Source organism: Tupaia chinensis, unplaced genomic scaffold, assembly GCF_000334495.1.
Source record: "Tupaia chinensis unplaced genomic scaffold, TupChi_1.0 Scaffold000423_1, whole genome shotgun sequence".
NCBI lineage: Eukaryota > Metazoa > Chordata > Mammalia > Scandentia > Tupaiidae > Tupaia > Tupaia belangeri.
Window position 1 is genome coordinate 8,781,991 of NW_006159928.1, and position 26,456 is coordinate 8,808,446.

General features: G+C 35.6%; 1 protein-coding gene across 1 annotated transcript in view; it reads left to right on the top strand.

Annotated features, from left to right (window-relative positions):
• The window catches only part of CFAP54 (cilia and flagella associated protein 54), a 347,206-nt gene that overhangs the window by 240,635 nt on the left and 80,115 nt on the right, over positions 1–26,456 (top strand). Inside the window, exons 53-59 of the mRNA XM_014590242.1 lie at positions 1,148–1,295; positions 2,942–3,099; positions 3,257–3,436; positions 3,543–3,669; positions 12,718–12,873; positions 14,604–14,709; positions 15,642–15,735. Coding sequence (XP_014445728.1) covers positions 1,148–1,295; positions 2,942–3,099; positions 3,257–3,436; positions 3,543–3,669; positions 12,718–12,873; positions 14,604–14,709; positions 15,642–15,735 — 969 coding nt within the window. The remainder of the gene's footprint in view (positions 1–1,147; positions 1,296–2,941; positions 3,100–3,256; positions 3,437–3,542; positions 3,670–12,717; positions 12,874–14,603; positions 14,710–15,641; positions 15,736–26,456) is intronic.

Below are 26,456 nucleotides of genomic sequence, written 5' to 3' on the forward strand. Positions count from 1 at the left end.
CCCCCTTTAGGGGCCAATAGCCACTCCTAGACAGCAGGTGGCATTGGTTGGTTGCATGTGATGAGCTGTCAGAGACACAAAGCAGGAAATTCCTAAAACAAGATGGGGTGGTTGTGGGTGATTTTATATTTCCAAGTTATCTGTCACCCAACACTCCCTTGGAGAATCCTCCCTTTGTACATCCTTCCAGTAGCTCTGGACATTTGCCACCCCTTGTAAGACATAATGAAAAGGATCTAAATCAATTCTAATACATGTTTGGAATGTGAGCAGCATGGAACCATATAACAGAGTAAATTGAGATAGTGAACTCTAAATTCAAGAAGATAAGTTTAAATACTACCTCTGCCATAATATGATAATTTAGGGAAGATAATTAACCTGTCTAGATGTCAGTTCTTCTAACTGTAAAATGGAAATAATAACAACCCCTCTTGGGCTGTTGGGAGGATTAAGTGAGATAATGTGTATGAAGCATGTACTCAATGCCCAACACATAATAATCAATAAATATTAGTAAACATTATTTACTATTTTTCATTGCTTAAAATGATAGTAACAAAAACATGGAAACTGCTGATAATATAAGTTGCAATGAGAATTCAAGTTTTAAACTAATTTTCAACAAAGGATATAGAATGAAAAGAAAAGCTGAAAAGCAGGATACCAAAATGTTAATGGAGTGTTGGGGCCTTGGGAGTGATTTTATTTGCTTATTTTGTATATTTTTTTATATTTTGTAAAATGTGCATGAATAATTTATAAATAAGACACTTTAATACTGTGAAGTAATACTGAATGCTTGTCTTCTTTAAATTAAAATTTGTTTTATAATTTCTTATTTACATTTAATTGTGCATCATCATGGGGTATGATATATCTTTTCAAAGCATATATACAGTGTGTGAGAATCAAATAAAGGAAAATAACATATTTATCATTTTTAACAAAGAATACCACATTTTGATGTGTGCCATTAATTTCTGCTGTGCTAGTTTTCCCTTCTTTTTTGAGATAGATTTGTATAAGATTGGTAATGTCTGTTTTTTTCACTTAGTAACGCTTCTCTTAACTTAGTTTAGCCTTAGAATAGAAGAACATTTTCATTAGTAAACGAGAACATAAACATCATTCTAATATCATTTAGGCCTCTGAAAATAGAGCCGATAATGAATTTTTAGATCCTATTTCTCTAAATTCCCGAGAATATTTCAACATCCACCTGTGGCTAAGGTGCCGCTTGGTATTGGTGACTGCATTTGTCGCACAGATTCGTGGCATTGGAATCATGAAGGGTAAGAAATATCATTTCTTTAATCAATATTTACAGAAAAGTTAATTTTATATAAATAAAGGGAGTTTTATTAGAATACATTTGATCGTAATGCCAACATTTTATAACTTTCCAGCTTGATCAATTTCCAGAATTAAAAATTTGGGTTATTAAATGGAATAATTGTTTTGGGTAATCCTTGGTATCACTGCAAGTGGCACGTATTACCAATATAAGCATAAGAGACAAAGAGATTTCAAAACACTGATGTCCAGCTCTTCTTGTCACCCAGAAAGGTAGCTGAGTGCTAGGGTGAAGACTACACCCCACTTGGGTTCTAATGTTAGATTCACCACTTCCTTGCTTAGTCTTTCTTGACAAAGCCTCTTAATCCCCCTGTACCTCATTTTTCTGCTCTGTAAAAAATGAGATAATGGTACTTCCTTCATAGCATTATTGTCAGAATTAAATGGATTACATTTGGAAAGTTCTTAGATCTCAGCATACATAAACATTAGTTCTTACAGTGATTAATAATGACTTATTTAAGGGCCAGCAGGTGGCATGATGATTAAGGGCACTAGACTCCCACATGGCTGACAGTGGTTCAAGTTCGGACCTGGTGGCTTACTTTCTCACTTTCCCTCTCTCTCTTGCTCTCTCTCTCTCGCTATGTCCCTCTCTGATCCAATTAAAAAATAAGTGAATAAATAAAGTTAAATAAAATAATTATTTAAAGATAATTATTTATTTGTATATTCATCCATCCATCTCTATTTATCTCCTAAATTATATTATTTCATGTTGTAGTATTATCATATTTCTGTTTCACATTTTTTTAAGAGAGATTTTTTTTCTATAGAGCATATGTGCTCTCTGGAGAGACAGAGAGACACAGAAAGTGAGGAGTCACTCCCGAGGAGGTTTGGCCACACTGCAATCCCTTCTCTTCCATTCTCCTCTTGGAATTCTGGGCATGCACACACATGTGCCTGGCATGAGTTTAAGCTGCCAGGTCAGGGACTCAAACAGCAGACAGCTATGTGGGAGTCCAGTGACGTACCCATTACACCATCCACTAGTCCCAAGTTTTACCTTTTTAAAAAAGTTTTATTTAATTTCTGTGAGAGAGAGGGAGTGAGAGAGACAGGCGCCCTTGGCAATGTCTTCATGCCACAACACTTTCCTAGCCCTGAAGTCATCCAGGACCACAGGGAAGCCCTGCATGTTGAGGCTAAAGTAAATGTTTGTGGAAAAATGTAAAAATAAATAAATGAAAGAAAAAAAAAAGAATTTAATTACTAAACCAAGCTGAATATGTATCAAAATTAATTTTTAAATAAAATATAAAGAGTGTTAACCTTAAAAAAAAAAATCTTCTGACATGGTCTCCAGGATTGCACAGCAGTGCCCTTACTGCCTGTGCCATCATGGCTGGGCCTCCTGTATGCTTTTGCAGCATTTGAATGCCGTAAAATACATACCTTCCCTTAATCTACAACACATTTCTTTACCATGTTCCATGTGGAGTCTTATTTGCTTCCTGTCTTAATAGCTTCTTGTTTTTGATATCACAAAATATTCTTATGACCCACATCGAAGACATTATGCATATATGCTTGCTTGCTTATTCAATGTATTTTATATATTCACATTGGTTTATTTTAGAGAATGATATGACAGATTGTGTGAGCCTCATCAATGAAGTGTGCATGGAGGCCAAAGCTGCAGAAGACATAGAGCTGCAGGCTGAATTCTTGATGCAAGCTGTAATCCTTGGCCTGCAAGAAAAGCACTTAAAGGCAGACATCATTACAAAACTTCAGGTAGGAAGGAAACCTTGGTTACATTTATATTGAGAGAAATTAGAACAGAGAATTCCAAATTTCTTCAGGTAGTGAATGCATAACAACAAACACGGCCAGCTCTTGTTTCAGTGAATCGGAAACAGTTCTATCAAAAATAATAATTTTATTTTAATAGGATATAATACATTTGCTTGAAAGAAATGAGTTTCTTTCTCCTCGATCTTGGTTAACTCTGGCAAGAAGCCTAGTTTTGCTGGATGACTTAACAAAAGCTGAGAAATTCAAGGACTCGCCCTCTTCCAAAGCAGAAAAAGTAAATTTATTGGCTCAGGCTCACAACATTCTTATTGAACAGGTGAGAATACCTTTGTATCCATATGACTTAAGACCTAGAGTTTTATCTTTCTGTCTTTTTCCTTATTCCAACTAGCTAATTGTCCATTGCAATGTTTCTTTCATAGATGTTGACTTTTGGAGAAACAATTGAATATCCTTTATCAAACACTGAATATGCAAATCCATTACAGCCTTTGAAAAATATCTATCTTCCTCATGTCATGTTATTGGCCAAAATAAAAATGAGAATTGGTAAGACATTTAAACATATATTGCACTAGAATCATGAAAAATTTAGTTTTTTTCAGACTATGTTATCAGTACATTTAAAAGGGTCAATATTTACAAATACTCAGATTCCACTTATGTAACATATAGTTTTTGGTCATGCCATGAGCCAGATTCTTTGTGATAAATGTATGGTCTTTATGTATGATTAAAGAATGAAGTTGACTACAGTAATTATAACATGTATAACTACTTGTTTTGGGCTACTGTGCTGTCTCTAGCTAAGCAGCTGGATTAAAACTATATTCAGATAGCATACTTTAACGTTATTGTACATTTCAGCAACTATACTGAAAAAAATCTTATAAACACTTAATACAAGTACATTTCTTACATAAAATAATTTTTACCCCCTAAATTATTATTTTAAATAATTATTTTTTATTTAACTTTATTTATTCATTTATTTTAATTTGAGCAGAGAGGGACAGAGAGAGAGAGCGAGAGAGAGGCAAAGTGAGAAAGCAGGCTACCAAGTCCAGGTCTAGAACCATGGTCGGCCATATAGGAGTCCACCCCTTAACCACCAGGCTACCTGCTGGCCCTGTACCCATGAAATTATTATCTGTCTTCTTTAAATTTATGACAAACTGGTAAAGGTGATTTGGGAGAAGAATATATAAAAATGCAATATGTCTTATTGATTAACTTTAAAAATATTGAACTTAATGTTTATGAGGAAAAAATAGTTTTAATACATATATCAATAAAGATGATATTCATTGTTTTCTAATTTCCCGTAACTTATTTGTAAAATTTTAAGAAATAAATGTGCTTTAAGATTAAGAAATAATCTTATAAATGTGGGAATTGGCAAAAGTCTTTGTATTTTTTATGAAACAAAATATTTTAAAGGTACATACAGCATCTTATATTCCCTCATAATGCACTAGCTAACATCTTAAATAGTGAATTTGCTAATAATAGTTTAAAAAATCTCAGATGGATAATATAGTAGTTTCCCAGTCTGTTCACTCCTGCTTATTCATCGTTTCATCCTGCAGTCAACTGTGGCCCAAAAATATAAAATGAAAAATTCAAGGAATAATTTGTGTTTTAAATTATGTAACATTTTGGTTGCATGATGAAATTTTGTACTATTCTACTTTGTACATTCAGAATATGAATTATCCCTGTGCCTGGCATGTATTGGCTACCCACCTGTTAGGTACTCAGTAGTGGAGGGAGAGGCCTGACACAATAGCGACCTTTAGCACATGCAGAAACTCTGTTCTATGGGCTGTTATTTACAGGGCTATATGAATGCCATTAACATATGAATATGCTAGCTGCCTCTGTGTTTGAAACTGCAAAGCAGTATCAAAAGAAGCCACATGTGTTAATTAGAAAAGGCCCAAGAAGAGAAAACTTACATAGAACTACATGGCGCCAGATGTCTTCACATCTTCAGCCGATTAAAATCTGAAAACAACTGATTTTGTATTCCACTTCTCCTTTCCCCCTTTCCTGCCCTTTGAAAGAATAAACCTGGGTACAGTTCAGGACTGCAGCTGCCTCCATCAGAGGAGTCAATATTCTCAATTTCCACTTTTCTCTACTTGTGTCTTTGTGTATTTATTTTTATGTTTATTTTCTAGTCCACAGTTGCCCTCACTCAGAGCACATGTTCAGCCTTGCAGTTCATGGCACAGTAATATCTTAATTATTAGTAGTTTTAAGCATCCACTGGGGATCTTAAAACATACTCCTGTGGATAAAGGGAGACTATTGTAGAGTTTCCGTGCAGTAGAAGAACTGCGTATCGGTCTTACTGACCTTTACATGCTGAGACCTTTGCAAAGTCAATTACTTCAGGCTCCGTGTGCCTCACTTCTGTAAGGGCAGCAGCCTTCCTCCTTCTTGGAGCCAGTTTCTCAGCCTGGCTTCAGCTCACAGTTCATCTTGTTCTTTTATCATTATTTTATTTTTAAATTTAATTTTCAGAGAGAGATTTTTGTTCTAAGGCATGTGCTCTCACTGGAGAGACAGAAAGAGAAAAACAAAAAGCTAGAAATCACCCTCCAGGGAGATGGACATGCCACAATCCCTTCTCTACCACTCTCCTCTCAGGATTTTGGGCTCACATGCACACACACACAGCATGTTTTTTCTTTTTGTTTTGTTTTTTTTTTTTTGTTTTTAGAGAGGTTTTTTTTTTGTTACAGGGGAAGTGCTCTTGCCAGAAAGACAGAGAGAGACAGAGAGACAGAAAGTGAGAAATCACCCCTCTAGGGGGATGGCCACACCACAACCCCTTCTCCTCCCTTCTCCTCTTGAGATCTTGGGCACATGCACACACGCCCGGCGTGAATTTAAGCCACCAGGTCCAGGACTCTCACCGTGGTTGTCCACATGGGAGTCCAGCGACATAGCCATTATGCCAACTTCTGGTCTCCCAGCATCAATTTTAAGCCACCAGTTCTGGGACTCGAACCATGATCGACTACATGAGAGTACAGCAAAGTAACCATTATGCCATCTTTTGGTCCCCAGTTTATCCTGTTCTTGCAAGAACCTTGCTTTAAGCTGCTCTCATTTATCTTCTACCCTCCTTACTCAGTATGTTCATTTCCCTTGTTCTCTCAGTATGTATGTTAAAATCTCCAATTGTAAGAATCTAGACTGAAAAACATACAAACAAATACAACAACAAACTCTCCTTAAGCCTCTCTCATTCACATCTGCTTCTAGCCAGGCTCCTTAAGGGTGGATTCTGCTTACTCTCTTCCCTTTTCTCACTTGCCTATGTTACTTTCTCCTCTGCAGTATTTTACATTGCTGGTATCAGTCTCCACTTCTAGAATCTTTGCTCCCTTGACCTTTGCATCAACAGGCACAGTGTTCTCTTACTTGTATTTTACTTTTCCATTCTCAGTCCTCAGGCAAAACCTCTAATTCGCTCTTTAATACCCAGATCACCTGTCTTTTCTCTACAAGAGGCTCTTACCTGTTTTCCTTATAGGCTGTTCCCAGTTAGATGAGATCTTTAGATAAATTTTATTTCCTACTTTATAATCCCCAATCCCAGTAATTTCTGCATTTGGGCAAGTGATGCTGCTCTTCCTTTCTTCCTTTACAGTTTTTTTCTCTTTCAGTTTCTTTTCTGCTTCACAGATTATTGATTGAATCTTTTTTTCTTTTTCTTCCTTCCTCCTTTTTCTTTTATTATTGTTCTTAATAGTGTTTTCTTCAGATGGAGTTCCTAGCTGATATTCTCTGTGAATCTTAGCTCTCTGCAAATACTTTTTTCCCCTCTGACAGGTAAAAGATGTCCTGTCTCATTTCAGTATCAATGTTTTTTTTTCTTTTTTTCTTTTTTTCCCATTCTTTTTTATTATTTTTTATTTTAAATTTATTCATTTTCTACATTAATTCACTATACACCATCACAACACACAAATGAATTTTCCATCCAAAATACACTGTGCATTGGCTCAATCAAGCACATCAACATACAAGTTCTCAGCAAATAATTTTCCAATTCAGTATCAATATTTTGAGGTGTGGCCTCTTCTCTCAGGATTTAATAGATGTTATCCCATCATTTATAGCATTGAATACTGCAAATGAGAAATGCAGAGTCATTTTAATTTTTATTTTCTCTAGTAAAAATTTCTCCTTTTGTCTTTGTAGTTTAGGAATTTTACCAGCATGTACCTGGGTCTCTTCCTTCTCTTCCTAGAACTTAGTAGCTCTCTCAGCTTACTTTGTCAGCTTATTGTGGTTCAGGCCAAGCTGTGGTATTAACTGTAGCAGTAGCAATGCTGCAAATGGTGATAGAATAGTTGGTTCTGCTTCTGCAGGTTGGATCTGCGCCAGTGTTTAAGAGTTCAGTTCCTGTTTTAGGCAACAGGAGAAGTGACAAATGCCAGCATTCTTTATCTTCAGGAGTATTGAGGACTCTGGCTGTCTTTAGGTCCTTTATGGTACATTAGAAACCAAGGAAAAAACGAACTAGAGCTTGAGCTGACCTCTGAAGCTCAGATATATCATTTCAAACTCCCTCTAGGAATCTGGCTGTGATCTTTGACCTAAAGGTGCCTGTCTCTGGTTTCCAGGCTCTTTTCCAGCTCAGAGTGTAATAATTCTTTCATTTAGCTCTGTCTGCTGTCTGTCTGTCTATCTATCTATCTATTTATTTATTTTCATTTGACCAAAGAGGGACAGACTGAGAGAAAGAGAAAGAGAGGGAGGGAGGGAGAGGGGGAGGGAGAGAGAGAGAGAGAGAGAGAGAGAGCTGTCAGGCCCGGGACTTGAACTGCAGTTGGCCATGTGAAAGTCCCTCATCCTTAACCACCATGCCACCTGTCCACCCCTCTGTGTATTATTTTTTTTTCTTTCATTTATTTATTTTTACATTTTTCCACAAACATTTACTTTACATAGCAAAAAATTTTAGCTCATAATCCATAATTCTTGACAGCTTACAAACAACTCTCAAAATTTCAAAATACTGAATTTTAAAGATAATGTTCAAAATGTCTTATAATTCTGTATACTTTTATGACTCTATAACAACAGAAGCAGTATGGTTTCAGATATATATATATACATATATATATATATATATTTTTTTTTTTTTAGAGTATAGACACCTCTGTGCATTCTTAACCATCCTCTTTTAGGACCGATCTGCCTCCTACGTTAGCAGCAGTTCAGTACAGGAGCACCAATGGCTGGATCGGATTCCAGATATTTCTCCCTTATCTTCCTCCTGCTCTCCCTTTTATTATTGATCATTGTTTTTATATGATAATCCTAGTTATCAGATATGAGCTTTATTATTTGATTTAAACTACTTCACCATGTATTATTAAATTTCCTCATTTGTGAGGTTAGGTTAATTTAGTGGCCTCTCAAATTCTTCACAGTTTGCTGATCTCTGAGATGTTTTTCTGTATTTTTATTCCGTAATTTGTTATATTATCGGGATGTTTGATTTCTACAGAAACTTAAAGTACACACTGTGTTAAATCGTACAGATTGTGTTAAATCAAATGTATTCTCTGCTTTTGTGACTTACTAATCTTGAAGATGTGTCACCACTCAATGACAATACTGTTTCTGTTTTTTAGAATCATTTGAAGCTGAACAGCTTGCTTTCTGGTGTAGTATATTAAATACAGACTTAAAAAACAAAACCCAAAGCAGCTTTTCTGTCAAAACAACGTCAGTTTCACAACTTCTCTTTCACAGAGTCAGTGTTTACTGGAAAAAGAAGCACTTCAATATTATGAAGCCCAGAATCATCTGTGACTTGATGCTTTCTCGGCAGTTTTCCTTTATAGTATAGATCACATCACCAGACTAGTCACTTAAAATTTGTTTTTCTCTGTGAAAGCCTCTGATAGAAATAGGCATTTAAAGATTATTTTTATAAAACAAAAGTAAGCATCATGATTAAGATTATTTTCCCCATTAGTATCTGAGCCTTGAGCTTCCTTACCAGATGAAAAAGTAGATTACTGATTATATAAAAGGAGTGAAAGAAAATCACTTAAATTTCTTACACTACTTAAATCAGTAAATATTCATAGAGGAACTCTTGGGTGCAAGAATGATGCTGGGAAAGTAGGGACATAATAGGGAGCCAGGGACCAGCAGGTGGCGTGGTGGTTAAGGGCTCTGGACTCCCACACAGCTGACTGCAGTTTGAGTCCCAGACCTGGCGTCTTGCTTTCTCACTTTCCCTCTCTCTCTTGCTCTGTCCCTTTCTGGTCAAATTAAAAATAAATAAATACAGTTAAATACAATAATTCTTTTTAAAAAAAGAAAAACATATGGAACCAGTCATCTTTTTCTGCCCTCCAAAAGCCTATCAAATAGTACAGGAGAGTGAGAAAAGTCAATAATTTCTGTGTCACTTCTAGTCTAAAAAAATCTAGACAACAATTATTGTTATATATTAGCACTATCTTACTTATAGTATTGTATATTTTATATATATATATATGTGAGTGTGTATATATATATACACCCACATACACACGTATATGTGCAGGGGTTTTCAAAAAGTTTGAGGAAATCCTGCATTATGAAAAACTGCATGGATTTCAAAAATTTTTTTCAACAAAGTAAACATACTTTAAGTCCATTCTCCACAAACTTTTTGAAGTCCTCTTGTGTGTGTGTGCAGTGATGACATGAAGATAGCTGATATTTTTATCTTATATTAATAAACAGCTGTGATATAATTCAAAACAATTAGTGAACATATAAAAATGGGAGATATATTGTAATATGAGGTTGTATTGAGCAAATGGCATTAGCATATGTTTTTTATTACCCTTCTTTCCTGGAATCTAATCACAATTGTTAAAACTGGGTTGTCAGGAAAGTGATGATGCAGTGTTGCCTAGAAAAATACCATGACTTTCCTGACAACCTATTAGTTAGGGTTAAGGGTGTCAACCCTGGGGAAAGAAATCTTCGATTTACTTGAACAGATACTTTAGCTTCCCTGTGTTTCTGTTTCCTCTCCCATAAAATGTGGAGAAGTATCACTGGTATGTTGTGGGGTTAAGGAGTGATACATGTAATGTGTTTAGAAGGACACCTGACTTTGTGTGAGAGCTTTACAAGTGTGAGCTATTCTTACTGTTCCATGCCTAGCCTCCTCCCTCTCCTGGGAACATCCTAGAGCCAACCTTGGCTTCTCCCTCTCTCTAGTCTTAGCAGTGTACTATCGTCCTGCTTGGTCTAGAGTAAGGGCTCAGTAAGTTTTCCCTGGAAGAGAGAAAGAGAAATGGAGAGAGATTGAGACTTTCTTCATCATCCTGCCATTTGTGCAGCATATTACTGAACTAAAAATTTAGAGTTTCAAAAACTCTTTGTTGGTATAGCAGCTTGGAATTGGAATTAAAAAATAAAATAAAATCAGAACCTAAAGGGAACTCAGCTGTTTTCCAGTTCTGCTGCTTCATTTTTTTTTTTTTTTTCAAGGTGTAGAAGCATGTAGTTAGGGACTTGTTCAGAGCTTCAAATGACATGGCAGCCACAATGACGGGTCAGGATTAAAAAATAAAATAAAATCAGAACCTAAAGGGAACTCAGCTGTTTTCCAGTTCTGCTGCTTCATTTTTTTTTTTTTTTCAAGGTGTAGAAGCATGTAGTTAGGGACTTGTTCAGAGCTTCAAATGACATGGCAGCCACAATGACGGGTCAGGAATCAAGAGTTCAGCTAGAAGCTAGCATCTCTCTTCTGCACTTCTACACTGCCTTTCTGTTTATCTTTTTTTATTGCATGTGTTCAACTATTCTGTCAATCTAGCATTTCTTCCAGATACCTTCTATTTTTTGTCCCAGCATTTTTCCTCTTTAGAACAAAGACGAAGTGATCATAAGCTATTGACCAAGATAACTGTTCTCTGGGAACATTTCTCTGGCCTCCCTCAGATCTGAGCTGGGGCTCCTGTGACCTGCTACCACAGTGCCTGTGCTTTTTCTGCTGCTCTGTTAACCACACAGTACTTTGATGTTCTTTTTTTGCTGTTTATATTTGTTATTAAACTCTGAGCTCCATGATCTTGCCCTGAAGAAGTGATGCAGCATTACACTGCAGGATGTGGGCCCTGGAACCAGACTGCCTAGGTGCACATTATGACTCCTCTATTTTAGCAAATAGCATGTGCCCTGGGGAAAGGGGCTTAAAGTGCATTGAGCCACTTCTTTGTCCTCTGTCAGATGAATGTAATCATGATGCCCACTCAGACTTATGAGGCTCACATGTACTTGAGATGGTATCTGGCATGTAGGAAACATTAAATAAGTTTTAATTCTATTACTCCTTTTCTCCTGTTATTCTAGTATCTAAGCACTCTGAAAATATTTACCAAGTACATAATTGTCTGTCTGTCTTGTCTTTGAGGTCATGCAGATTAAGTCTAACGCTTCTTGCATATACTAGTCCTCCACTATGTTAAGTGATGATGGGACCACATAGGAATGATAGAATGTGGCACTTGTCCATGATGATCTAGCTGTCTAGATGGAGTGACAAAAAGTGCACTGCAAGTAACCACTTCAGTGCTTAATAGAAAGGAAATTACTGCCTATTAATATATGCAAATTTTATTAGGAACAGTATAAAACCTCCAGATGTTTCCCTACTAATAGCTTCATCCCAGGAAAATGAAAGTTGTTTTGCAGAGCATTGTGAAATTTTAGAACAGCAAAATAAGCAATCATGTTGGACATTTACTGAAGATAAAGTTTCAAAGGCTTACTATGGCAGTTAATTGAAATATTGGGTATTGTGCTGCTGCTGCTGCTGCTTCTTCTTCTTCTTCTTCTTCTTCTTCTTCTTTTAAGTTTTTGCCATAGGATATGAGTACTTGCCAGAGAGAGGAAGAAAGAGAGAAATAGAGGGAACCAGCAGTTAGTGTAATGGCTATGTCACTGGACTCCCATGTAGTCAACCGCGGGTCGCGTCCTGGACCCGGTGGCTTAAAACTCACGCCGGGGGCGTGTGCGTGTGTGCCCAAGATCCGAAGAGGAGAATGGAGGAGAAGGGATTGAGGCATGACCATCCCCTCTGGGGGTGATTTCTCACTTTCTGTCTCTCTGTCTTTCTCTGTCTGGTGAGCACACGTGCCCTATAGCGAAACCCTCTCCAAAAAAAAAAAAAAAGAGAGAGAGGGAGATAGAGATAGATAGAGAGAGAGGGTGAAAAATCACCTCCAGCAGGGATAGCCACAACACAATCTCGTTTCTTCCATCCCTCCTAGGGTTTTGGATGTGTACTCTAAGACACCCTGCATGATTTGCAAGTCACCAGGTCTGGGACTCAAACCATGGTCGGTCATGTGGACCTCCAGCACCTTAACCACTAAGCAATGTGCTGGCCCCAAGGGTATTGTCTTTCTTAAAAACGTTTCATGGATGCTAAAAATTGTGAAAACCACCAGAATTTTCATTGATGCCATTCCTGTGAGCAAGAATGGTAACTTGGAGGCTTGTTTTGAACACTGAAAATTTTATTATTCCCTCCCTACCCAACTGTTTTTGTTCTAGGACATACCATGGCCAAACAAGTATATAATAACAGTAGAAGAAAGAGCTCCTTTAAGTGGTTACCAGCTCTTCATCTTTTTGAAATGGCATTGAAGCTCTGTAAGATATCAGCAAAAGAGGAACATGAGGTGGAAGCTGAAATTCTTTTTCAGAAAGGTAAGATGCATTTGGGCTCAGAAAGGTAAGATGCATTTGGAGTCAGATAAAGTTTATGGAATTTTCTTCCTATTAACAATAAGCTTCTTGAAAATCTGGTCACTGGCTTTGAAAGTTATACATTTTACAAAGGACTTAGTGATGACATATCGGAGAATCTGCCAAACTCAGTTTTGGATAAAAGAACACTGCTTGTTTTAAGTTTATACCTAGAAAGAACAAAGTACCACTACTTGGCTTCCTTCATAATTGTTAAGTGACCATTTTTATTACAAAGTTTCATATTTGACTAAAAAATATCAGCATCAACCAGTTAGCTTAAATGAATGCTACTTAATGCTTGATAGACTGTTTTTCTGCATCATTTTATTATATAGCTAAACATTTTGGTTGATTTCTTTAAGAGATACATATCCATTAAAACTAAGTAGCGACAGCATACCTACAATTTACAACTTATGTACAACACCTGTGTATAATACGTTTATATAATTTGACTGTGGCATTTTATCCATGAGGAAAACAAAAATAATTATTGGTATCATCTACTAGATGCTAGGCCTTGCAGTCAGTATTTTATATCTCATATTGTTAATTCTTTTAAAAAGTTTATTTGTTCCATAAGAGGAATAGACAGAGACCAGTAGACAAGGGAGAGAGACAGGTACCTCCAATGGGGTCTTCACACAGTGATCCACCCCCAACCTACACTAGTCTAGGTCACGGGCATGGACATATACGCACAGCATGTACAGAAAGACCCCAAGGTGAAAACTGGGGACCTTCTCAAGTGGACCTTGTTGTGCTAATGCCATGCTGCCATCTGGTCCCCATATTCCTATAACAGATCTACAAGCTGGGCCTGACTAATCCCAGCTGACAGATGAGGAAAATGAGATGCTGTCTGGATAAGTAACTTTCCAAAAGTCAGCCATTACTAAATGCCACTGCCCAGATACGAACTCAATACTGGCCAGTTGCAGTATATATAAATAAATAAATAAGTATCTTAGTATACACTTATCCTTTAATGACACATCATTTCAATACTTTAGCTATTAGGAATAATGTTGTGACAAACATGAGAATAATATTTTTTAATAATACCTGCAAAGTAGACAGAGGAAAGAGGAAAATGGATGTCATAAAAAGGAATAAAAGATACAGGAGGATAGAGAAGAACAGAGTAAAGGAAGAAAAGTAAGTTGGTAAGACCAGTTTTGAGTCAGGACAACCAAGGAGTCTTGACTCAATTGGTCACTGAAGGCAGGAGGAGCCTGAGACTCAAGAAGGAAGAGGATCTTTTCCTTATTGACTTATCTTCCATCAAGGAACAGACAGACAGGTGCATCTTACATCACTGGGCTCCCACATAGCTGACTGCAGTTTGAGTCTTGGACCTGGTGGCTTGAAAGTCATGCCAGGCAGGCGTGTGTGTGTGTGTGTGTGTGTGTGTGTGTGTGTGTGCCCAAGATCCCAGGAAGGGAATGGAGAAGAAGGGATTATAGCATGGCCATCTCCTCTATAGGGTGACTTCTCAGTTTCCCTCTCACTGTCTCTGTCTCTGTTTCTCTGCCCTGTGAATTCACACAACCTATAGCAAAAACCTTTTTAAGAAAAAGAGATAGCATGTCCTGTTTTCTAAACTTCCAGCATGAAATAGTTGTTCTTAAGATCTGGATGATAGAAAAAGGAAAAAAAAATCTTTGTATATCTTTCTCTTCTTTTAGGCAAAATAGAACGTCAGATAATAATGGAAGACAAATCTCCAACTTTACAATTTGAGAGTTTACTTGATGCTATACAACTAAGCTTGAAAAATGATCAAAACTCAGGGTAAAAAAATATATATATATATATTTCCATTGTTGTAGTAAGGTGTGTGTTTGGTGTGATCCCCATGTTGTGATAATACATTGAATATTCAGGGCTGGAAGGAATTAGATGCCTCTTCATGATAGGGTTAGTTCATTGAGGTCCATTGTCCCAACAGGTTTAACTGACTTCCTTTTGAAGCTTTTTGCTCTTGGCTCTGGCTCAAGACTTCCTTTACAATAATGGCAGATGATGCCAGCACAGTGGTATATTGGACTGAGTTGTTTCTAGCCGGTACTCAGATCTCCTATCACTTCCAGGATTGCTGGTGCCTCTCATGCATTTCTGGCTTCTAAACCAGAAGATCCTTCCTTTAATGTAAAATATCTAGAGGGAATTTATGTGGATATTCAATAGGGTCATCAGTACCAAAGCTGGCTATCATACTTCTGCATATAAGTCATCTCAATATTGAAAATAAACCACCATTATTACAACCACACTAAATCAAGTGGCCCCAACTTACAGGTTTGATAGGGAATACACAGACCTCACTGATACCAGATCGTTGCTTTCTGCAGAACTCTGTGTCCTTCCATTTCAATTAGTGTAGAAAGGTCTGTTCCTCCAGTCCTGACCTTCATTTCTTTATGCGTTGTGTGCTGGAATATTCCAGAATGGTTTTAGTGTTGGGCTTCATGGCAGTCCTGGTATGGAGTGTTGCCAGCACAGGACATAGTGGAAGCCTTATCTTTCTCCATGAGGTTCCAGTTTTAGTAGAGAGAAAGGTGATGGTATCTATGACCAAAAGTGGTATGAAAAGACAGTGTGAGTTTGAGACAGATGCTGGTTTTGCCTATTTCATTTTTCATCAGCTCAGAAATGATTAGTTATGATGCAAATGATTGTAAGTGTTAAAGTTATTTAACAAGTACAACACTTTGTCATTTTAGATTGATAAGAGATTCTTACCTAGAAATGGCCCTATTATATTTTCATATGAGGACCCCAAAGAGAAAAGTTTCAGCATCACCATTAGTACTTAAGGTAATAGCCTATTTTATTAGAAATTATAAGTTAATTGCTTTTGAGCTTGCTATTTTGGTAACACTGTGCTATTGAAATAATGAGACTAATTTTCCTGTATGACTTAGAGAAATTAATGTATTACTTTATAGTCACATTGGTATTTAGATACCTCTGAGCATTTTATGTAGGGCTTTAAAATTGATTTTATGTATACATTCTTTCTTGTTAAAATGTTGGGTTTTTAGAAGTGTATTCATTTATTTCTTTTATGAATAAAAAAGAGAGAGAGGGAGACAGAGAGACAATTCTCCCAGATAGGATCTTAATACTACAGTCTACCCCTAACTTCAGCCAATCCCAGCCCATAGGCACACACATAACTGGTGTACTCAGGTGAGTTCCCCGAATGTGAACTTGGAACCTTTCCATGTAGATCAGTCTCAAGGTGTTGTTTTACTGTTCTGCCACTGTTTGGCCCCAACCTGTTAAAATGTTATCCATGAAATGTAGGTCTCTGTAAATATTCTTAGGCAATTAGTATAGAACAAGAAAGTGCAGGAAATGAAATGTTGGTATGTTGGTTGAACACATGGACAAATAAGGTTTTAAATACTGATATGGCCTATAAACAGATGATCCAGGCTATTCCAGATGAGATCACTATTCCAGAGGAAGGTGATAAAGCAGTGTCTAAGATGAATTCAGTCCCTATTCTCATGGAACATGCCTTCCAGTAGAGGGCGCAGACAATAGACCAGTAAAGGAACAGAACCAGAGGAAGAAAGGTGGGAGGGAACAAATGAGAAAGAGGGGAAAGGGAATGGTAGGTTATGAAATTTAGTATTAGGAAATAACTTAGATTGGCGTGTTGTGAGTGAATGTGGTAGGAAGAGGTGACATTCAAGGTAGGATCTGATGGATGAAGTGGGAAAGAGGTGCAGAGGCAAGCACAATTTAGAGTAGTGTTTCCAAACTAATGGAGCAGAGACAACTCCAAAGATCTTGTGAAATGATAAATTCCGATTCAGTAAATCAGGGATGGGATCTGAGATGGGACATTTCTAATGACCTCCCAGGCAATGTTAATGCTGTTGGCTTGTGGGTTTATACTTAAGTAGGAAAGGTCTAGACTAAGAGAGATCTTAGAGACAGAGATAATTCTGGTGGATTTGAGATTTATGAGTCCAATAGTTTTACTTTATGAAGTTTATGATTACATGAATTAGAAAGTCAGAAAGGGCAGTCCTGGCAGGATCCCGACACTCCCAGGGTCAGTCAGTGCAGATTATGGGCATGGTCATACCCACTCAATGTGCTCAGGGAGATTTCCAAACTTGAATTGGCCATCTCCCCATGTGAATCCATCTTGCAGAGTTTCTAATTTTACCATTGTGCCAACATCCAGCCCCTTATTTTTTACTTTTAAAATTTCAGTAGGCTTTTATATTTTATCCATAATGAATAATTATTTGACCCCCTCAAGAGACCTTTTTATAAAATGTTGGTGTTAAAACTCTAATTTTCGAGATAGCATAAACATGATTTAAAACCTTAAAGCAAATAGACTTTCAGTAAATTGAATTATTCATATGGTAGTAGCCTTAGGTGGATTACATTTTTTTAATAAAAATGATTACAAACTAGAAAAGATTACTTTTTGTAGTGTGATAAACATGTTTATTTCTAGTAAGAGAAATAAAAATTTTTGTTTCCATAGCAAACAGTAATATAAATTAATAATATGCTAAGAAGATTATACATTATTTTTGGCCTTTACTAGAGAAGCATTTATAATTATGAGCATGAAGAAGTTAGGATCTGACTCAAAAGAGTACTATCATTCCATATAATATGATTATTATGTCCCATGTCTTGACACAGTGTATGTTAGCAAGTCACAGAATTACTAGAAGCACAGTGAAACAAATTTCTAGAAGTACAAAAACAAATTAAAAATTCATCTTTACACATTTAGACCATTGAAATGTAGTATTTTAAATGTGTCCAAAAATACATTATAAACTCTTAAAAGAAAGCACTACTGTTCCACTTTTATGTAGCCGTATGGCAAAATGATCATAGCTCTGGTTTAGGTTTGAATTCTAGTTTCTTGACATATGATTGAATGAATGAATGAATGAATGAATCCTAGCTATATGATTGAATGAATAAATCCTAGCTATATGATTTGGGCTTTCCGAAGCCTAATTTATTCATTTGTCAAAAGGAGATAATGAAAACTTACCTCCTAGAGTGCCTAGGAGAATTAAAGAAAACAATGGATTTGCATGTAATAATTATCCCGTTGCCCTCACCATGGAATTATTATTGATCATTATGTGTGTTTGGCTAAACTTCTAATATCTTTCTAAAAGATTTTGCACATGATGGGCATTTGATAATTATTTGTTAGATTGAAGTTATTTTTCTTAGTCCTTTTAGTTACTTTCTTAACTTATGATTTCTGGTTTGCATATATTTGATGTATATCTTTGTGGGGTACAGTATAATATTTTAAAAACATGCATGTAGTCTATAATATGCAGATCTAGGATCTACACATATTCATTTCTTCAGTACTGAATATTACATTATTTTGTGCAAATTAGATAATGGATCTACTAGGGATTATTTTTTAAAATATGTATTAAGTTGTCCATAATTTTTACTGTTATGGTACACCATCCTATTGCCTCTCTCTTATTTACATACATCCTTGTGTTTTTTTGAAATTTTTCTCCCAACTTCCACTATCACACCCCATTAACCAGGTTCTGGTATCTGTCATTTTTCTATTTCTGTGCTTTAAGATCTTCTGTTTCTGCCATTGAGCATAGATATTTGCAATATATTAAGTGGGGACACACTGTATTTGTCTTTCATAGTCTGGCTTATTCCACATAGCGTTATATCTTGTGTCATTTTACAGAAAGTGGTTCACTCACTTTTTATCAAATGACAGGATTTTATTACTCTTTATGGCTGAGTAGTATTCTATTGTCTATGTACCATATTTTCCCAATCCATTCATTGATTCTTGGTCACTTAGGTAGATTCCATGACATAGTTATTGTGAAAATGCTGTAATGTATGTGGTTGTGCAAATGTATCTCTGAGTGACTTGACGTTTTTTGAGTATATACTCAATAGAGGGATTACTGGGTCATACAGTAACTCTATTTTTAGATTTTTTTGAGAAACCTCTACACTGTTGTCTGTAGTGGCTATATATTTCCACCAGCAGTGCCCATGGGTACTCTTTTTTTCTGCAACCTTATCAGTACTTGTTATTTCTGGTTTTTGATCATAGTTAATCTGACGAAGGTTAGGTCAGCAGTCCCCAACCTTTTTGGCACCAAGTATGGGTTTTGTAGAAGACAATTTTTCCATGGACTGTAGGTAAGTGAATGATTTTAGAAGTATAGTTTGCAAATATTTTCTCTCATTCCATGGGCTATTTTTTTTTTCTTTTTAAATGAAGAAGGTTTCATATCTTGTTATAATCCCACTTATCTGTTTTTGGTGTTATTTGCTATGACCTGCATGGCTGAATGCTTTTCCTGAGTGGGAATGACTGTGTATTAGAAATAAATGTAGAAAGAAACACACAAAGACACCTAGATAGAGAAAATCAAGGATTGGAAGGTCTAGACTCTTCTGATGGAGGCAGCCATGGCACCTAGTTTTATTCTTTTAAAGGGCAAAAAGGGGTGATGGGAAATGGAATGCAAAGTCAGTTGTTTTCAGATGTTAATTTACTGAAGCTGGGAAACCTCTGGTGCCTTGCAGTCCTATCTATATGAGTTTTCTCTTACCTTCTCAGGCTTTCTCTGGCTAACACATAGTTTCTTTTAAGGGATACTGCCTTGCGGTTTTGGCACAGAGGCAGACATATCCTTTGTTAAAGGATTTTACTAGCCTTGCAGTGACAGCCCAAAGAACCATGTTTCTGCATGTGTTTAAAGGTTACTATTGTGTTGCTCAGATCCAGTTGCTCCCTACAGTTATCGTCTTTATTTTTAGAGATCTTATTCAAGAAATCTGCCTGCTCCAATGTTGAGAAGTATCTGTCCAGTGTGGACAGAAGTTTGACTACTTTTCCTATTTTTCCAAAATCTTTTTAAAAGGGGACTGGGGAAGTTATGCTCACAAACATTAACAGACCATTTACTTTTTATTAACAGGATTCTTCTTACCTCTTGTCCCTGGCATAGTATCTTTGAGATGTATATTTTAACCGATTAGTGTATTTTTTTGTTTATTTCTTCCCAAGACAGGGTACTTCCCTTTCCTTAAAATGTAGATTAAGCCTTTCTTTAACTAATCTCTTCCCAAGACAGGGATCTTCCCTTCCAATCACCGACCTAAAAATTTGTGAAACCCACCTATAACCTACAAGCTCCCCCCCCCACCCCTTTCTACATGTCCTGCCTTTTTGGGCCAGACCAATGGGAAATCTTTTAATTAAATGTTGTCTGTCAATCTCAAAAGCAAATAAAAAAACCCTCTATACATAATCACCCCAAGAAAAGGCATGTATGCCTCTTCTCTGGCCTAAGTCACACAGTTTTACAGTTGGTTATATTTTTCCGTCGACACCAGTGTTTTACTCCATAGTTTTATGATTTTGAGCTTTTATGTTTAAGTCTTTAGTCCATTTAAGTTAAGTTTTGTAAACAGTGAGAGATAGAGGTCTAGTTACATTTTTCTGCAGGTGGATATTCAGTTTTCCCAGCACCATTTGTTGAAAATACTATCTTTCCTTCACTAGATTGTCTTGTGCTCTGTGTCACATCAGTTGAATGTATGTTGCTGGATTTATTTCTTAATTCCCTGCTCTTTCTTTTTGGTTCATATATCTATTTTCGTGCCAGTACCATGCTATGTTGGTTATTATGGCTTTGCACCAATTTTTTGTTTTTCAGTCAGTTAGTGAGATACCTCCAACTTTACTCATTTTTATATAGTATTATTTTGGTGATTTGAGGGATTTTGTGATTTCAGACAAATTTTGCATTTGTATTTTTCTGTTTCTGTTAAGAATGCTACTGGTATTTTAATAAGAATTACATTGAATTTATACATCACTTTGGGTACTATGAACATTTTAACTATGCTGATTCTTTCCATCCATGAACAAGGGATTTTTTTTCTTTATTCAGTTTTCTTATAACTTTCATAGTAGATATCTTTTACTTTTTAAATTTTTTTTATAAGAGAGGGATTTTTGCTATAGGGCATGTGCCCTTTCCATAGAAACAGAGAGACAGAAAATGAGAAATCATCCCCAGGAATTACCATGCCACAATCCTTTCTCCTCCATTCTCCGCTCAGGATTTTGGGCATGCACACACACATGCCCAGTGTGAGTTTTAAGCTGCCAGCCATGATTCAAACCACAGTTGACCACATGAGAATCCAGCAATGTAAAAATTATGCCATCTACTGGTCCCTATCTTTTACTTCTTAGCTAGATTTATTCCTATGTATTTTTGTGGCTATAGTAAATTAAATTGATTTCATCTTTTCTGCCTCAGTTCATTCATTGTTAGAATATAAAAATGCTACAGATGTTTGAATGTTGATTTTGTATCCTCCAACTTTGCAGAATTTGTTTATCATCTCTCAAGAGTTTTTTGGTGGGTTCTTTAGGATTTTTCTGTTTGAATAATTATGTCATCTACAAATAGGGAAAATTTAACTTCTTCCTTTCCAATTTTAATGACATTTATTTCATTTTTGACTGTATTGACTAGGACTTCTAGTACTATATTGGATAAGAGTGGAGAATATGGACATTTTTGTGTTGTTCCAATTTTGAGAAGAAAAGTCTTAAACATTTCCCCATTGAGTATGATATTATAATTGCTGTGGGTTTGTGAAATATGGCTTGACTTTTATTTTGTTAAGAAATGTACTATTTACCTCTACTTTGTTGATTCTTAATCATGAAGGATGTTGTACTTTACCAAATGCTTTTTTCTGTATCAATTGATATGATCATATGATTTTTTTTCCCTATTGCTAATGTGATTTTTTTTACAATTATTTTTTGGTAAATGTTGAACCATTCTTTTCTTTTCAGAATTATTTATTTTTATTTATTCATTCAACCATTTTTATTTGACCAGAGAATAACAGACACACAGAGAGAAGGAAAGTGAGAAAGCAAATCATCACGTCCGGTCTCGAACTACGGTTGGCCATGTGGGAGTATCCAATGACTTAACCACCATGCCACCTGCTGGCCTGTTGAAGCATTGTTATATCCTTCATATACATCTTGCTCAGTCATGCTTTGTAATCTTTCATATTTTGTTGGATTAAGTTTTCTTTCTTTTTTTTTTTTAAGATTTTCCCATTTATATTTATGAGGGATATTGATTGTAGTTTTCTTTTTTGTGTTGTTGTATCTTTGCTTCATAGGATGGCAGCTTCATAGGATGAGTTGGGAAGGATTTCTCCATTTGGAGCTTTTGGAATAGTTTGAGGAGTATTAGTGTTAATTATTTTTTAAAGGCTATGTAGAATTTGGCAGTGCAACCCTCTAGACCTAGACTTTCCTTTGTTGAGAGACTACTAATAATTCAACCTCATTCTTTATTATTGGACTATTTAGGCTTCTTATATCTACTAGGTTCAGTATAGGTATGTCATATGTGTCCAGAAGTTTGTCTATCTCATCTTGGTTTCCAGCTTGTTAGTGTGTAGTTGCTTGTAATAATTCATTGTACTGTCCCCCTTCAATTTCTGATTTTATTTTCTGGGTCTTCTCTCTCTTTTTTGTGGTTGATCTAGTGAATAGTTTATCCATTTTATTTGCCCTTTGAAAGAACCAGCTTTGTGTTTCATTGCTTTTTAAAATTATTCTTTTGTTCTCTGTTTCATTTATTTCTTCTTTGGTGTTTATTATTTCTTTTCTTCAATTACTTTTGGCCTTAATTTATTTTTGCTTTTCTAGATCCTTGAGATATATTGTTGAATTGTTTATGTGCAGTCTTTCTATTTCTTTCTTTTTGAGATATTTTTGCTATAGTGCATGTGGACTCACCAGAGAGACAGAGAGACAAAATGAGATCACCCCTCAGAGGGGATGGCTATGCTACAATCCCTTGTCCTCTAGTCTGCTCTTGGGATTTTGGGTGCACATGCACATGCACCTGGTGTGAGTTTTACGTCACTGGGTCCAAGACTTGGACTACATGGAAGTCCAGTGATGTAACTATTATGCCATTTGCTGGTTCCTATATTTCTTTTTTTATGAGCACTAATCACTATAAACTTTCCTCTAAGTACTGCCTTTACTGTATCCCAGAGGTTCTAGAGTGTAGTATTTTTATTATTATTTATTTCAAGAATTTTAAAATTTTCATCCTTAATTTATATAGTAGATTTGAAATCTTCAAGAGCATGTTGTTTAGTTTCCAAGTTTTTATGTATTTGCCTAATTTTAAGAGTTTTTTGTTGTTGATTTCAAGTTTAACTCCATTATGGTCAGAGAAGGAATTCTGTTATTTTACATGTCTAGAAGCTCATTTTATCCCCTGTTATGTGGTAAGTCTTATTTTTTTATGTGCTACTAGAAAGTAAAATGTACATTCTGTGTTCATTTGGTGAAAGAGTCTATAAATGTTGTTATGTCAGTTTGGTTTATGACATTGCTTAACTCTAGTGTCTCTTTTAAAATTTTTTGTTTACATGACCTATCAAATGGTGAGAGTGGGCTTTTGAAATTCCCAACAATTAATTTGTTACAGTCTGTGTCTCCCTTAGGATTTTTTTTTTTTGTGACTAAAACTGACTTTCTTTCCTAACAGTCTTCATTTATGTATTTGGGTGCCCTGATTTTGGGTGCACATTTTTTTTTTTGAGAGATATTTTTGATATAGGGCACGTGTGCTCACCAGAGAAATAGAGAGAGACTGAGAGACAGAAAGTGAGAAATCACTCCTTGGGGTAATGGTCATGTTGCAACCCCTTCTCCTCCATTCTCCTTTGGGATTTTGGGCATGCATACACATACTGCCGACATGAGTTTCAAGTTGCCAGGTTGGGAACTAAAACCATGGTCACTTATGTGGGAGTCCAGTGCCTTAATTACTATGCCACCTGCTGGACTCCATATATATTTATAATTGTTAAATCTTTTGTTAGCTGATTACTTTAATATGATAATATGTTATAATGACATTCCTTGTCTCTTTTTACAAATTTTATTTTGAAATCTATTTTATCTGATAATAGAATGGCTACACCTGCTTTTTTTTCCCTTGCTTTTCTTTTCTTTCTTTTTTTTTTTTTTCTTCGTTTCCATTTTACAGGAAATGACTATGCAACCTTTCAATCTTGGTTTGTGTGTGTCTTTAACAGTGAGGTGTATTTCTTACAAGCAGCATATAGAGGGTTTTTTGTTTGTTCATTTTCTCATTCAGCCAATCTATATTTTTTAGTTGGGAAGTTTAATTCATTTACATTTAATGATTATTGATATGTACAAATTCACAGCTGCCGTTTTGTTGGTTAATTCTTGATTGTTGTGTTTGTTTATATTTCCTGTTTTATTCTGTTTTTGTTTATTTCTGTTATTTGATAGAGTCCCATAGTGGAAATGGTTGAATCATTTCTCTTCTTTGAGTGATCATTTTACTGATATTTTGTAACTTCTCATGTTTCTGTGATGATGTTTATCTTCCTTTCATTTTCAGATAAAATACTTCCTTTAAAGAGTCAGTCTAATATTGGTGAATTCCTTCAGTTTTTGTTTGTCTTGGAATTATTTTATTTCCCCTCCAAATTTGAAGGATATAATATTTTTGACTGAAACTGTTTCTTTTTTAGAATTTTGAATGTTGTCTCCTTCTCCTAGCCTATATGGTTTCTACTGAGGATCTGAGATTAGTCTGATGAATTATCCTTTATGGGTAACTTGACATTTTTCACTTGAGTCATTTGTGAGTTCCTTCAGTTTTTGTTTGCCTGGGAATTATTTGATTTCTTCTTTCAATTTGCTGGGTATAGTATTTTTTAAATTTATATTTAATCTCTGTACATCTTTATAGTATACCATATGGTTTTTCTCAGCATGAATACATTGCATATTGTCTAGTTTTTTTTTTTTTTCGACTAAAACTGATTTTCTTTCAGAATTTTGAATATGCTATCCCATTCTCTCCAGGTCTGTAAGGTTTCTGCTGAGAAGTCTGAGATCAGTCTGATAGGGTATCCTTTGTAGGTAAATTGGCACTTATCTCTAGCTATTTTTAGGATTTTATCTTTGAACTTTTATATTTTCACTATAATATACCTACAAAAGATCTTATGTTGAATCTATTTGGCATCTTTTAAGGTTTCTGGACATAGATATCTGTATCTCTCTGTAGATTTGAGAAATTTTCAGTTAATATTTAATGAAAGAGATTTTCTATTCTTTTTCCTATCTTTCCACTTCTAGAATACCCATTATGCAAATAGTGGTTATTGAATCATTTTACATAATTCACATATATTCTCTTTATTTTTCATCTTTTTTTTCCTTTTTGACAGTTTTGGACTATTTCAAAGGTTATATATTCATATTCAGAGATTCTTTCTTTTTTTTATCTTCCTTTATTTTTTAATTTTTTTAAATTCATTTACATTCACTCACTATACATCATTACAGCATAAAAGATGAGATTTCCCATCCAGAATATTGTATATGGGCTCAGTTAACCACATCAACATATGTGTCAACAAATAATTTTCCATTTATTTCCTGTATATTTTGCTTTTATTTTGTTTTTTCCCCATCCTTGATTCCCTATCCCTCACCCTTTGCTGTGTCCCACCCTCCTCCCACATTGTCTCTGGTATCCATGGTTGCTTTCTATGCCTGTTCCCCCATTGAACTGATTCTCTAATGAACCTAATTAGTTTAAATATTTTCGATAGCAAACACAGCTGATATATACATATATGTGAACACAAGTCTGACTTTAGGCATAAACCTCAGTGAATAGAATGAACATACTATAAAGTAGCACCTAGCTGGGGCTATATAGCTTACTGCAGTCATTAAATACACATTTTTAAAAAAATTTCAACAAGAACAGTTTTCAAGTTTTTTTTTCCTGAAACTTTTTTTTAATTAATTAATTTACATTCATCCCCTAAGGAGCATCACTTCATAGCAAATGTGGTTTCCCATCTAAAATAAACTGTGTAGTGGCTTGATCATGCATATTATCATCAATAATTTTCCATTTCTAGTTTTATATGTATGTGTATATATATATTTTTTTTTTTTTCACCCCATGTCTGACCCTCTGCCCTTTCCCACCCTCTTCTCACACTATCTTTGGTGTCAACAGTTGTTTTCACTTCCTTTTCCCTCCACATTTTGTTGATCCCACAACTTCATGTGTAATCTAACTACTTCCAATAGCATGTTCAGCTGGTAATTTCAAAAAAAGCAGTTTTGAATTGGTAAGGAAATTTCCTTGAAACTTAAAACCTAGAAACAGGTTAGTATTCTGTTCAAATAGTAGGTATGTGAACCTATTGACAGCTCAAGACAGGACAAAAATCCTTAAAACCAGACAACAAAGCCTAGAAGAAAAGCAGCATATTTTAGTCAAGTCACAGAATGCTGTTTCACCAGTTCAGTCTCATGTACTTAATCTATCTTATGTTGTTCGATCTTCCCGATTGAATTCTGGGATATAATATTCAACTCCAGACTTGTCCCTATGATTAAGTTG